This window comes from Temnothorax longispinosus, chromosome 3 (genome assembly GCF_030848805.1).
Source record: "Temnothorax longispinosus isolate EJ_2023e chromosome 3, Tlon_JGU_v1, whole genome shotgun sequence".
Classification (NCBI taxonomy): Eukaryota; Metazoa; Arthropoda; class Insecta; order Hymenoptera; family Formicidae; genus Temnothorax; species Temnothorax longispinosus.
The window spans coordinates 6,295,780-6,311,455 of NC_092360.1; the positions used below are offsets into that span (position 1 = coordinate 6,295,780).

Genomic DNA, 15,676 nt, shown 5'->3' on the forward strand with positions numbered 1-15,676 from the left:
AAGGGAACTGATTCTAAAAAGATTTCTAAGAGCATCATGCATATCGGTGCAAACATGGTTCGCGTAAAAAATAAAATAAATAAATAAATAGGGACAATATATCGAATACGCGTTTCGTTGGTGCTTTCGTTAGTTTGCATTGCTCGATAATACGATCGGAGTGACACTTTTTTATCCCCCTCCAGGTTGTGTGCGCTTTCTGCATGAGACGATTTTGGTCCGCGGAGGATCTCCGGCGTCATATGAGGACTCATACGGGCGAGAGGCCCTTCGAATGTGACATCTGCACCAGGAAGTTCACGCTCAAGCACAGCATGCTACGTCACCGTAAGAAGCATGAGTCGGTGGACTCCGCCATGTACATAGGCAACAGCGGCGACGAGGAGAACTCGCCCGCGCAGCCGCCGACGATAACCCCCAGGAGTCAGCAGCACTCGCCGATCTCCACCAACACCAGCAGGCCCCGCACCCAGGACAGAATCTCCCTGCCGACCGTCGCGGCGGTCGCAACGGCGGACGCGGCGCCCTGCGCCCTGATGCGGTACAATCACTACGACAACATGGCCACTCTCAGCGGAAGAATGGCAAACGACGGTCCCCAGGGCGCCGCTCCAGCCTCCTTGTCTTCTCCCCCGCCTCCCGCGGAAGTACCCAGCGAAAGCGGGGACAACGACCTGATCTCCAATTTGCTGGGGATACGCGAGAAAGGTTTGCTCGACAAGGTTCTCTTGAGCTCGGCGGACGACGCGGCGAAGTTGTTGGGGGTCAACCATAGCGAATGATCGGGCGATCAATCGCGTAGAAAGACAAAGAAAAGCGGAACGCGATCAGACACGTAAATTACGTGAAAACAGTTATAGATTGGATTGGGAGTAGTTAAACGTCAAGCACGAAACTCGGGATGTTAATTGATATTAATCGACTAGTATTGGCATCTCTTAATATTGGCAAATTAAGAATAGACAAACAAGCGGAATTGTAGTTTCTGCTTTTGTGTCATAACGTGTTTGAAAGATCATTAGAGGATCGAGGGTATCGTCATCGTCTGATCGCATGCCACTTTCTCCTATTCGTTCTTAAGAGAGAGAGAGAGAGAGAGAGCACAGAAGATGCCTTTAGATTATTCATCGGATTCTTCGATTCTCTGTTTAAGGTTCACGATCGTGCCTTATACTCTTTATCAATTTGCGTGCACGTGTTCGTATTATATAAAACACCAATAGTGTTTCGAAGTTTATCTGATGAAATCTGATGCGACCAGTAGCCGGAGTGTCATTATATGCCGCATACGATATGAAATTTTACGGTTCTTAACGAGAACACACACAGGGATTGTCAACGAGTTTGCTTACATCGCGGAAAGTGGATGATGCGAATGAATCGATAGGAAACTCATCTTACGCAAATCAATTTTTATTACTTTGAACTAACGTTCTTAATTAAATCTTACTTTTTTTTACAATTTTAATTTTGTACAATAGGATACAACTTTAATGTATAAAAATATAAAAAAAATAGAAGCACTCGTTTTTAAAGTCAATCTCTGATTTTGTAGAAGTTTAAGGACGCAGTTTCAACAAGTTCCTTTCGATTCATCTCGCGATTCGCCTATTTTCTGCATAGGCATTCGCCGTGAGCTACGGCGAAGTATATTATTTGCTATCATGACGTACATTTTCTTTATCATTAAAAAGTACACGCGCTGTGTATTCCATTCGTCAGTTCAATCGCCAATAAAACATGATTTAAGAAAAAAAAAGAAAGAAACGTAACATGGTGCATCTTCCTCTTTTATCAACGCATCTAAACCATTCACGCTTCTGACATAAATTCCTTCGTGATGCCTCGAGCCTTCGTTACGAGAAACGCGTTCTTCGTGACCCTCGCCTATTGTGTGTGTTTTGTGTGTGTACATATTATATATACATATTTATATATATCCTCTGGGGATTGTAACAATCTGAGTATATATATTTAAGATTTGATGTGATTACGACCATATTGTTCGCGGATGCATCATGATTTCGCCCCGAGCGCGTTAAAAGCAGTTATCAAATGCATTATTATCAGCGACGTCATGAAATGTGCATTATGGAATCGCGAGATAACGCGTATCTATATGTTGTTTGTATTCATCTCACGCGCAGTATTAGGCGTACGATCGCGATCGCGGATCCTCAACAATCTCATTCATAATTACGGTGGAATATGAGTGAAGTTCGAGTATGAAGAGTCGAGGGAAAAAAAAGGAAAAAGAAAAAGAGAAAAGAAAACCAGGCTCTCTCGTGAAAGGAGGCTGGACTTGCGAATGGACGTCGCGTTCTTTGCGACGCGGATGCTGCATTTAAATCCAAAGATGAATTCATTTTACGCAATGAATTATTCTAAGTTAGCCATACGCACTAGGATCTTATTTATTATTAGTTATATACTTCTACGAGAGTGAGAAAAAAAACTTTAATTTAGGGTGTGAATGTGACTAGCACTTAGTCGTTAGACCGCCGTGATGTATTTGGCGAACGCGATTCGGGATGTCCCGTGGGACCGCGTTTCTGACCGTGACTTTCGCGCGAAGATCTCGAGATCGATCTTGCGCGCCGGTGGTAAGGGAACTCGCTCGTTCAAGGATCGCGGATCGCAAATGGCTATACGTATACCAATCGCATTGATCTTGTATTATTGTTCTTTTCGACGAGACTTTTCGCGAGCGAGACGAGATGCAATCTTCACACAGAACGGATATGTGAAAGCGCGCGGAGCAATATATATATAGTGAAGTTTATATCACTACCAATCAATTAAATTTGATAACGTCTCGTCGTGTGTGTGTTATGGATCTTAGTGTATATAGATAGCCCTGTTATCTTTCGCAGATGCAATTATACCAAATGATTAACTTAACTATTGACATAGGTATAGGTACTTAGATTAGATTAGATTAGCGAGAAATGAGAGTTAGACAACAGATTTAACTAGGCCAAAGGGAAACGATTTGTATTTCCTATTCCTTCACACTCCCCTGTCCACCCCCATCTTTGTTGTTCGTTTGTGCTTTTACGCAGTCTCGTATCGTCTCTACTTACATCACATTTCCTCTTCGATCTCCTCCTCTGCCCCTGTCTTCACACATACACACGTACATACACATATATTCGTAGATATACGATATTTATTATTTTATAACGGAGACGATTGTACATGGCTGTAATACGTTTTAGCCAAGTTCGAAACCGAGGCTGGGAATAACGTCCAACAACATCGTTCTTGATCTCTTCCTGGCGCATCCCCTTGCGATGTCTTTGTCGTAGGATGTTTACAGATTCAGCCCCCGTCCATAAAAAAAAAGGAAAGGTCCAGTCTCTTTACGAAGCGTCGCAGTCTGCAGTTTCGTGAAGAAAAGACCCAAGTTTCCCTTCGCAAACGGGCCGAATTTACAGATATCCTGCGATAGACACACCACGCGCAGACACGTTAATTAAGGCTTCTTTGCGCATACGTATGCTGTAGGCGAACGAAGGAAAGTTATATTTATCGAAGCGACCGAGTCCGTTTGAAACCCCTCGAGTGACATTTTCTCCTTCCCCGACTGTCGTGAAAATTATGATACCAAGTAATCATTGTAGCGCACGTGTACATGAATAAGTTATATTCTCTAATTTAAATCAGGAATAATAATAAACGATATGCAATGGAACCAATGTGTGTGCAGGCTTTTATTTTTCCTTGCGCCTTTTCATTATTAAAGGATTAACTTATCGAACTCCTTTAAAGTAATCTACAAACAAAAATTTTTAGATTTTCGACATATAAATTCTTAAAGTAAATGTTTTGCAATTCCTTTCGTGGTTTAACAATTAAGTTATTTAATTCCAAAAGATTTACGTTAATAACTAAAACTACGATAAGAAAAAAGTTAGTGAAGTAATTTATATGTGTTACCAATATTATCTTTTATAGTTCTTACGGTTTAAATTAGCATTTGTCAGAATTAAAAATAATTTTTTTTATACGTTGATATACACGATATCTACTCAGCGAAAATCAACATCTATAATCGAATAGATATCTAATAGATGTACCAATTTACTATTCCATTATATATTGCCGACATGACACAGTATATCTGTACTACATAATTGCATTTTGAAATTTAAATTAAAGAGTCGATCAAGTATTACTCATATTGTTCTCTCTAAAACTTTAGACTTGACATTATGAATAGATAGGTATTATAAAATAATCTTATATCATTTTATGTCATTTTATATCATTTTATATCACTTTATATAATTTTATTTCATTTTAAATAACATAATCTTTCTAATGTGAAACTTAGATAGAAGATATATTCGCTCATATATCATGCAAAAAATACAAAATAAAAAAAAAACTCATCACTTTCTTTTAATAGATAGAAAAAGACACTTTGTTTCAAAGGATATTGTTTCAAAGGAACAAAAGATTACAAAGAGAGAACTCCATCTCTTTACAAAGACAACACTTTTAATTTATCAGCAATCTTCGAAACTGGATCGACAAGCATTTCGGTCTTCTTCGCTTCCCACAGCATATCCTGCGTGTCCTTCAGGTACTTCATTACGTGGTTCTCGGTGAGATACGGCGCCTTGCCGTTGTCGTAAACGAGAAACCAATTGATTATATTCTTATATAAGTTATCGTAGAAGATTTGCGGTACGTTGAAGGTCTTGCCCATCTCCTTCACGATCAGTTCCTCCAACTCGGGCTCGGAGGGTTGACACACCGCGAACACCAGTTTCCTCAGGAACCCAAATATGATGTTGTCGTCCGGCATAATGTGGTACAGGCATATCATTATTCCTGGCTCCTTCTTCAAGACTTTTATGTCAATGCGATATCTCTTGCCTTTTCCCTCGAATCCGTAGAGCTTGTCGCCCTCCACAGGCACCAGGAATTTAAATGCATTAATATCCATATTCGTGAAGATCGTCAAGTCCACGATTTGATCGGGCGTGATCTTCTCGAAGTTGCCGAGCATATTTACGTAGGCTTTAAACAGATAAATCAGACTGCCCTGACGATGTAACTTATGCTTGGATGTCAAATGATAACTAGTGATATTGGCGTTCTTTTCCAAGGACCTCTTGTGCTTGATTTGCATGAAACGATACATGTATTTTCCATCAGAGGTGCCTCCGTCTCCATTTGATGTACCATCAGGGGAGTATTTCAAGACGAGATCGTGAAATCCGCGCGCATCGCACACCTCCGTGGCCAGCCACCAATTACCGATACTTGCGTTGTTCTTGCACATGAGCTTCCATGTGATCCAAGTTAGGAGCTTCATCTGGTACATAACACCGCGTGTGCTGCCAGTTTTTAAATACGAGGCTGCATACTGGTCATTCGATTCTGTGGAATTAATTATTTGCATTATTATAAAATTAAAATGACAATAAAGACTTATGATAATTTTATAATAATTTAAAAATTGTGACTTTTAATCAATAAAATATTTGCCGTTTTGTAAGCGGAAAATATTGATTGTAGAGCAAAATTTAATATATAATTAAATTATTTAATACCGGAGAAATATTAATTGTTAAATCTATTAAAAAACGTACAAATCCTCGTTAAAAAGCATCGGAGTTTTGTAAAAATTGAATTTTTAAAATACGAGGGACGGTCAATAATTATCCGCAATCTATAATGTATTAGAACAACACAGCAAAGAATGTACAATTATATCATTTTTCAACATAGTTTCCTTGCTTTTTAACGCACTTATCCCAGCGTTTCTAAGGCTTAGATATATCCTAAAAAAAAAAAAAAAAAAGTTTTTGGTTTGTCCCTCAGCCAGAGGCGCAGTGTGGTCTTATTGTAAAGCGCCAGACTCGTAACTATGGAGAACCGGGTCCACCTAACCACAGGAATTTTTATATTCCAGACTGCGCCCAGCCACACGAAAGGGGCTCGTGCGGAGAAACTGAGCCATCTTTCGTAGGCAATTGATTAAGATCCCCAAAACTTGGGACAAAAGTACCTGAGACACCAGGATTTGGAAAAGTGCTATGGTGACAGACCTGATAAACCTGGTACTAGGCTTAGGGCTGGCCCCAAAAAAACCTAGCAAAAAAAAAATTTTTTCCGAGAGTATATGCAAGCTTGTAGAACGCTGGAATAAGTGCATTGAAAAACAAGGGGACTATGATGTAATTTGGAAAAGTGCTAAAGTGACAGACCTGATAAACCTGGTACTAGGCTTAGGGCTGGCCCCAAAAAAACCTAGGAAATAAAATTTTTTTTCCGAAAGTATATGCAAGCTTGTAGAACGTTGGAATAAGTGCATTGAAAAACAAGGGGACTATGATGTAATTATACGTTCTCTACTATTGTTCTAATAAATTATAAAAATAGAGTGCGGATAATTATTGACACCATCGCATATTTCTTCCAAGCATTAAGAAAGAACAACGATGATCAAAATATAAAACAAATTTTGAAATCATTATTTGATATTGTAAGAATTAAATATTAATAGATTATCAATAAATGTTTAAGAATTGATAGATCTAAATATAATAAATATCACAGCAACTACCAATAGATCAACTGAGCTGTACGAAAGAATTCAATCTGACACAGAAGAAATACGAGCCGGTCATATGATTCTTAGCGCGATTAGAGAGAGAGAGAGAGAGAGAGATAAGCTCCAAGTGGACCGCATTATCTGCTGTCAATTCATTTCAAGAAATGCTTATTCAAGAGCATTGTGCGCTATATTGTGCGACTTCGAATGACATTTATGTTATTTGATATTAAATTGACAAGAAAAAAAAGGCAAGATAATTCAATCAACAGTTATATTGCAACCTTAACAAAGAATTATATCAAGTCCGGGGTATTAAATACAGATCGTCTAAGTTGCGATTATATGAGGGCAATATAATGATATCATTACACATCGGTTTCAGACTGTTCTGGAAATCATTGAAGACAGACAATGACTAGAAAAATTATAACTATAGAATTTATATTGTTAATTTTAATATTGTACACAATACGCACGCACAAAGTAAATATAAATTATACATATATATATAGATAATACATATAATTTATATACAATGTACGTACATAACAAACATATATTTAATTACATACATAATATAAATATCTAATAAATAAATAAAATTTATATAACATTGATTATAATATATATGAATAACAATTAAGCTATTAATAATTTGTGGCAGAATTCGAGATAATTTTTACGAAATATTATTATTATTATCTTTATTGCAATCAAGCAAATATACGTGCAATTATTGTATCAGCAATAACGAGTTTAATTCAATTCTGATGCTGTTACAGGAATGAAACGGAATCTCGGCAATGCTGGCTAAAAAACAAATGCGTTAGCTGAAGGCAGATTAAAACAGATGTGTAAAGCGGTGTGCGTCTGATATATACCGTCGATTGATATCGCGGTATTGTCAACACGATTGATGTTTAGCCGACATGTGCTGGAACTTTCGTTCGCGGTAAAAATGCCGTAGCCGTTATTGAGCACAACTGCCGATCACGATAAATTTTTGAATATGCGAAGCAAGATGGACAATATATACAAGCTCTAAATACGTTACGATTTTCACGTATTTAAAGAGAGACTAGAGAGTTTATGTTTCCAAAGAATCGGTAACGATTGTCACTTCTCTATTGTGCGCGTATCTATTCTTAGAATTATCTCACATCCTGTTTCGACAAAATGCGTTCAATAAACGAAAGGATTCATCAGCGTATGACATCAGCAGATGGATCGAAATTTATCGATGAAATTTAGACGACTTAGGGCCGGTATCACAGTCTCCGATTAACGTGATCCTCCGATTAAACTCACTCTTCGTCTCTTTCTAGGGGGACAGTTAGAAAGAGATGCAGAGTGAGTTTAATCGGAGGATCACGTTAATCGGAGACTATGATACCGGCCCTTATAAAAAGACGTGGATAAAATTTAAAAAGAGAAAAAATATCTGGTAGCATTATATCGATGAGTCATTGCATCTGACAATAGTAATATCAACAATTGCGTAAATAAACTCGAAGTCACAGCGAATGCTGCATTCAGCAGCAGGACAAAGCATAGCAAAGTTAATACACATACACACACACACACACACACACACATATACATTTCGTTTTATCTTTGCTACACATAATCTGCACCGAATTGCAATAATTAAATACTGACCGATCGCGTTGGCGAAATGAACTTTCTTCTCGGGTATCGTATTCTCCATCGCTGTCCGATGCTCTTGATGCTCTTGATGCAGATTTGACACTCTCGCGCTCGTATGCACCAACACCCAGTTGGACCTATATATACTAGTTGTATGACGTAATCCGTTCTGCACGCAATGATTGTCTCTCGAATACTGATACTGAGGGGAAGCCGCCGGGAAGACTACTGAACACTTCCCGAAGAACACTATGCCACTACGGCGTCTACGGCTACTCTCAAGGAATCCCTGCACCCTGCACTCCTTGCGGTGCACGTGGGTGGAAGGGTGGGAGAAGCAGATGAATATGGTCCGAGTGTGCGTCGCTGTATATGCTTGAGAAAAAAAATATTTAGAAACGAAAGCGATAAAGATATAACCGATATATAGCAGGCAAACGGGTCAGAATGGACGTGCCTTGCATTAATGGCATATATTTTTTTAGGATGTACTTATACCTATTTCGTCGTAAAATGAAAATTTACGATCGACGACATTTCTGATGAAAAAAATATCTCAGATGCTTTCAGAATTAATTGAATGAGGATTTTCGGAATATTTCAGTATCTGTATGTATGAAAATTTCTGATGAATTGCATGGATTTCCTCAATTTGTTCAGATTTCTATAAAAAGAGATTTATTGGCGGGAGAGAAAAATTTGAAATATTTTATTATTATTATTTTGTCTGAGTTTTTCTAAAAAGTAAAAGTTTCAATTCGTATAAAAAATCTGAAAAAATTATTAAATTCTGAGTCTTAAAATTTTCATAGAAATTTTTCTACCAGGGATGAAATATAAAATGCACAATGAGAGAGACTTTACGATTAAGAATTCTCGATTTTAAAAATTTATAACATATCAGTATAGTATACAGTTAATATAAGGTGGTTCAGGTTTTAACAATAAAATTGCGCTAATATGCTTTATGAGTAAACATATAAGAAACAAATGTTATACATATAATAGAAGTTTTATTACAAATTTACAACAAAAAATAAAAATAAAAAGTTGCGTAAATGAAAAAAAATCTGTTCTTATTATTAATAAGGTACAGTATGATTTTATTGATGTTAATTATTTAAAAAATATCACTTTATCCTTTATCTGAATAACGTCAATTCCATGAAGCACATACACGCAGTACAGGAAATTATTTTTCATAAAGAATTCTACAGACTGATAAAATAACGTTTACGAGAAAAATATATATATATTTTTTTTTTCCTAATGAATATGTCAAAATATGTGAATATGAGTGGTTATCCGTCGCAATCTCTTGACCTCCAAGATCGCTAATTTTATAGCAACTAGATTTTTACATTTTTTTTATATAGAAGCTTTCATAGACCTATATTCTTTTTTATTTTCTTCGTATAGAACAGTGATGCAGTTTGGCCGCAACTTTTAAACTCTAAGACACCCCGTATATCAATATACATGCAATAGCAAGGCGATAAAATATTAATATCCGACGTTTTTTAAATAATTATAATTGTAATAATTACAGAAAGAATTAGAAGTTATTAAATTATCATTTAAGGAAAAAAGTCCTTTTATATCGATATTTTATTATTTTTTCTGATAAAAATCAGTTTTTTATTATAACGATAAAGATAAATTATTTCTTGGAAAGAGATAAGCAAGGAATATCAATAATGCTACAAGTAGTGATGAATGTTTTTCCAATTTGATATCGACATTTACGGAATATCCCTATATAAGAATATCATATCTATCGTGTTACCACAACAAATTTTTTAATTATAAAATTCATTCGAATCTAGAGACATTTTCAACTCAAATGCTCTCTAGGGAAATGTTAATTTTTATACAATGGTACACTCGTAACATTCTGCTGTAATATGAATGTTATAAATATGAGATAGCACCATAATATGAATTTAATAAGTAGGGGAAATCCCTTTTCTTACTGTACGTAAATATTATAATATTTTCTAATGTGTATGCACATATAAAGTTAAAACATATAATGATTTTCGTGTGGATTGAGGCAGTTGGAAAAGATTGCGTATCACATGTAATCCTTTTCATAGATGTATTTTTTATTTCCGAATATTATATCTGGCGAATAATAATGATTACTTAAATATATATAAAGTCATGTATTACGATGAATGAAGCAAACATCACTATGTACATATAAATATTACATGATTCGCTATATCGCATTCTATCGGAATGCACTCTACAAGTGGCAGCTTATATAATCTACGCGCGAAAATTGTTTAGCGTACTAACTGCGAGATATTGTTAAAACTTTTACTTTCAACATTCCCTTTCAACACTATATGGAAAACGGCGCACTCTGTTAAAAATTCAACATCTGAATTTATCGGACAATCTAACATCAGCTTGTAGCAAATAGTGCTATTAGCTTACTTATACATGTGCTTTGTATTATAATATGACGCGCAAATCGGTCCCGTGTGCGCTGTCAATTTTCGTAAGGCGAACATACCTGAACATCGAGGACGATCAACGGGACCTAGAATAATCTATTTACGAAAGCAATTATTTAGGAAAGTCACACAGGAAATGTCGCCAGTAGAAACGATGTTGGATTCATAATTTCTTCATGATCCGATCGTTTATAACGTCATATTAAAAAAATCTTTTTTTTATCTTGCCCCTTTCTTAATTATATTTATATTTTATTTCAGCCATATTTGAGACGTTCAAAATGACCTTTAATGGAGATATACTTCTTTTATACGTATTTTTTTTGTAGGATACATGTATTTTTTTTTGCGTCAATTGCTGAAAATTGCAGAATCAATGAAAAATATCCACAAAAGGAATGGAAGATGGAGGAAAATTATATATAAAAATCGCTAGTTGTTTAATATAAAAAAAATCTGTCGGAGATATTCTCAACCGTTTATGGGCATAAAGTATTCGTGTACTAGGCAGTTTAATATCTGTATTATTCTTATTATTACGATCAAGCAACTACTTGGAGAATTCAGCTATTCTCAATTAAAAAAAGCTTATGGAAGTTCTTACTGGCGAAATGTCTTCTAGGAAGATCTCTTTTATCGAAAAACCTTATTAGTAATCTATAGTGGAAAAAGTATCGTATTATGCACGAGAAATCTGGAACACGTTGCTTGTCGAGAGATTTGATCTCTCTATGTCGAATCTCTCGTCGCAATATCTAATATGCATACGCGTCAATATATAGGCTACTTGTAAAAAGCAGATGCAATACGCAAACGGAACTTGATAAACACTAACAAGAATATATACAACTATCGGAATATTTTCACTGTCTTCATAAATGACATGTCCTGAAAACCAAATCATGGGCCCGTATTCTTATTGCACATTTAATGTTAAATGTTTTATGTCCACAATCAGTACGCGCTTAGAAAATTATACAGACCGAAGTATTATTCTCGCAGGCGAAGATCATTATTTGTTATTGCTTTCTGAATACAAGTTTGAATAAAAAATATGTAAATATATAGAAGCAAAAATCTTAGTGAAGACAACCGTGTTTTAAAATTGTTTGTATATTCTTAATTTTTTTATATGAACAAAAAGTAGAAAAGAACAGAGAAATGGAGGAAAAAATGAGGAAAGGAAGGGAGAGAGAGGGAGAAAAAGGGAGAAAGAGGTAAGGGAGAAAAAGGGGAAAGCCACATTTAATACTAAATGTGCAGCGAGTATGCTTCAAATGCCTACTGAACATTAGCAAATCTATCGCATATTTCACATGGACAATGAACATCATTCAATATGCACTGATAAGTAACTGTAGCGTACACTGAGAATAATCGAAATGTTAGAATGGAAAATTATTACTTCAATAAAACTTCAATAAACTACACCGTTTGATTCATTTTCAGATCAGTGTTGTGCTCGGTTGCGTCTTCCATCGAATATCTACACGATTCAACATCCTCCGCGTTCTCTTCTATCTTAACAGAGTCGTCAGCCACACGATCATTTCCGGTCTTACACATTTCACCCGATGTGGTTATATTATCTTCAGTTTTGATTTCTTGCTTAACAGTAAATGCCTGCTTCCTGGCCTTAGTTTCCTTGTTGGTGTCTGTTCTCTCCCTCTCATACATAAACGTTTTCCGTTTTCTTCGCATTGGCTTACACACCTTTTTATACAGCACATTCATCTCTTTTACTCTACTGGTCGGGATCGTCCAGTCCATCTCTTTAGCCGTTGTGTCGGAATTTCGTGTTGGATCCATGCCGCTTTCATATTCCGGAATTTCCAGTCCCAATTTTTTCATGACCGCCACCATTACCTCGTCGACGTTGCCGTTAATGATTAAGTCAGCTTTCTTATCCTACAAATACGTTTTTATTTTGGTGGTGAGACCGCAAAAGACCTTATATGCTTTTCTAAATTTATGGCGTGTATAATCTTACATGTTTTGTTGGTTGCAAATTACATATAACGAGACGACCTCCGTATTTTTTCGTATATAAAGGCAGATTACCACTTGGAATAATTTGTAACGTCGTTCCCAGACATATACTTAAATCGGCGACACTAAAAGAACGTCGGCATAAACATTTAATATTTAATATCGAAATTTATAGCGCGCTATTTTCAAGTATTTTCGAGAAATTTTATTATAGAACCTGAGACATTCCGCAAGCCATACTAAAATCGTGTGCGCTATTATATTCATAACTTTAATATAATCCTTGATGTGCGGATGTTATAAGGTTTGCACACTTCGAGTTTATCATAATTTCAGCTACTTTGAATGTTACTACGTAATATTATAATGACTCACCTGGAGTGAAGATCAGACAGTGTCAAGTCGCTGTCTGGCAAATTATGCTCCCAATCAAGAATGGTATCGTGCATTCGGCCACGGCACGGACGACCGCCTATTTGCTCCGATCTGCATACAGTATCCAACGACTTTTTTCCCACGCTTTTGGTCGCAAAATTACGAATAAATTGCCTGCAAAATATTTTTAATTCCCAGTACTTCCAATGTTTTAATATTCTCATCATAATAAAGTCTATATACGTCGCTATAGTAATTAAACTTTTTTCTCATATTTATTGTTTATTCGATAAAATTTTTTCAGCGAAATTAAGTGTAAGCACACAATTAACTCTAAACAATTTATATACTTTTTTTATCGCATTCTCTTATGTATTTTTTAAATTATGTCTTCACATGTATGTACAAACCTGCCACACTTGTCACACTGCTCTGTAAACATGTTTCCGTGCAACTCAGCAAGGTACTGCCTTTGTATTCCTGATCGTAGATGCAGCCCATCTATATTCTGACTTATGATAAACTTTACTCTTTCTAAATTAAAAAAAAAAAAAAAGGATTATGTAAAAAGAGAAAGAGGAAAAAGAAAATGCATGTTTATAAAGAGAATTTTGGACGTTCTTTTACGGTCTGTTTGCGAACACTTACTGGCCTCTATCAATTTTTTCAATGCCATGTGTGTCTTTGTAGGAATTGCCTCGTCAAAAGAGATGTTCATGGAAGGTTTCAAGCCCTTCTGCTCCAATGTCCAAACACCATTTGTACCCCTAATGCACAAAAAAAATGTCGCTCAAATTGGCCAATACAAACATGTGTGTTACATTCTATTTGCTCAATTTACAAATAACTCCAAACTTAGTACATTTAAATTTCTTATAATTTTTCTTTTTAATTTTAAATATTCTCTCGCATAATGAGCATTATGTAATCACGAGACTTGAGACATAAAGTCTTTAGACAAGTTATAAAAGTATGTTTACGTTTGTGCACTGTATATTTAAAAATACATTAGAATGCTGCCCGAGATTCTCTTTTACAAAAGTGCACAACAACTTGGAACACTGTTACATGTGTTCAACATGTTCCTATCTCGTACTACTTAATCTTCAAAAAATTTCTTCTGCGTCTTCCCTTCACTGGGATACGTTAAATCGCAGTCTTCGGTGGAAGCTAATTAAAGGATAGGAAGGTGGACTGGAGTGAGCTCAGGTGTGGACAGGTGCGAAATTCATGATCTCGCGAGTAAAAACGGCAGTTGGGAGATAGTCACCGAAAGTCGGGGATACCAGCCGCGGTGCTGATACCGGCGCCGGTGTGGACGACGACGTGACGCGCGCCTTGTATCCATTCGGCCAGGAGACCACATTTCAGGCGTAGAGTCTCGACGCTGTCGTATCTCTGCAAGCAGACAAAGAATGAGGAAGAAAAGAAGACGAAGAGAGAGAGAGGAAAAAAAAATAGAGCGCGTCGCTCGACGACTCCGCGACGACGAATCGGCGACGGAGGGTAAAACGCCATCGCCGCGTTTACCCACGCGTCGCGACGTCGAGAGCAAAAGTGGAAGAAAGGAAAAAAATATATGTATCCCGCCGAGAATTCTTTTTTTGTTGTGTTTTTTTTTTTTTACCTCCTCCAGTCCCAGCACTCCTTTGTTTTCGTACGGCGATAACCCGTCCGCGTAGCTCGATGACATTTTTGCGCTTACGCGAGTCCCGCGGTGAGTCCCGTCGCCCGATATCCGTAATCACGACGCCTCGAGGGAACGCCACGAACGGCGATACGTGCCCGTCGTCTCACGCGTAGCGGTCCCGACGCGATTTTCTAGCCGCGCTCCGGCCGACCTCCCATGTGCCCAGACGAATACGTAAACAATATGAATCGAGAGCTAATGACCGCGTGCTGTTATGTTTATACGCTACGAATGACGATAAGTGATAGGAAACTCGAGACCCGCGGAGAACGCATTCTGTTTTATAGACTGCACTGCATGCAACGAAATGGCACTTGAACAGAAAGAAGATAATAAACCCCCCGGGGCATGCGCCCTGAGCCGCGCGCCGCAGGAGCGGCGGTCGGTCGGTGTCGTTCCGGACGCCCGCGCCGCGGACGCTCCGGTTCGTCTCGCGTCTATTCAATTCATGCACGAGCCATCGACATCGACCGAGCGCAAGGGGCGGGAATTTCAAAACAAATCGGCGAAACGCTGGCGCGCCGCTCCTCATGTTCACCACGTATTGCATGGCCGTGGAAAGCTATGGAATCTGGAAATGCTTATTATCATTCTTTTGCATCGGTTATTAATATTGAATTTTCTGTCTTTTTCGTAATAAAGATATCTGAAAGACCGATAAGCATTTCGGCTTTATTATAATAGATAAATATATAATATTTTAAGTTTTGATTCGGAATATGTTTCTCTCATCTCATCAGGGACAAGCGTGAATTTAATGTGCAAATTTGCACAAAATTGAACTTGACTGCGCTCGATCGACTGAAACAGAATTGTGCAGTTTTTTAAATTGAATAACTATAACGATAATTTAAAAGACAAAGTCGCATCGTTTATTATAGTATGTATCACGTTTCGTTCGAATAGAGAGAAAGCTTAGTTCAATTTCAAGTTTTCATTTGT

At 37.1% G+C, this 15,676-nt stretch overlaps 3 protein-coding genes across 4 annotated transcripts in view; 1 reads left to right on the forward strand and 2 right to left on the reverse strand.

Annotated features, from left to right (window-relative positions):
- LOC139809573 (uncharacterized) overlaps window positions 1-3,694 on the forward strand; it is a 52,173-nt gene extending 48,479 nt beyond the window's left edge. For both annotated transcript variants that reach the window (XM_071772543.1, XM_071772545.1), the window contains exon 4: window positions 186-3,694. In XM_071772543.1, coding sequence (XP_071628644.1) covers window positions 186-782 — 597 coding nt within the window. In that variant the 3' untranslated portion in view covers window positions 783-3,694. The remainder of the gene's footprint in view (window positions 1-185) is intronic.
- A 699-nt stretch (window positions 3,695-4,393) lies between these two features.
- Window positions 4,394-8,518, reverse strand: LOC139809575 (uncharacterized). The gene is made up of 2 exons (XM_071772549.1): window positions 8,231-8,518; window positions 4,394-5,391 (listed from the first exon to the last, which is right to left on the reverse strand). Exons 1-2 carry the CDS (start codon window positions 8,277-8,279, stop codon window positions 4,487-4,489), a joined length of 954 nt encoding a protein of 317 aa, XP_071628650.1. The 5' UTR covers window positions 8,280-8,518; the 3' UTR covers window positions 4,394-4,486.
- A 1,784-nt stretch (window positions 8,519-10,302) lies between these two features.
- On the reverse strand, window positions 10,303-15,503 carry Sirt6 (sirtuin 6). The gene is made up of 7 exons (XM_071773773.1): window positions 14,672-15,503; window positions 14,315-14,442; window positions 13,693-13,811; window positions 13,455-13,578; window positions 13,045-13,218; window positions 12,671-12,794; window positions 10,303-12,588 (listed from the first exon to the last, which is right to left on the reverse strand). Exons 1-7 carry the CDS (start codon window positions 14,735-14,737, stop codon window positions 12,106-12,108), a joined length of 1,218 nt encoding a protein of 405 aa, XP_071629874.1. The 5' UTR covers window positions 14,738-15,503; the 3' UTR covers window positions 10,303-12,105.
- Window positions 15,504-15,676: the final 173 nt, after the last annotated feature.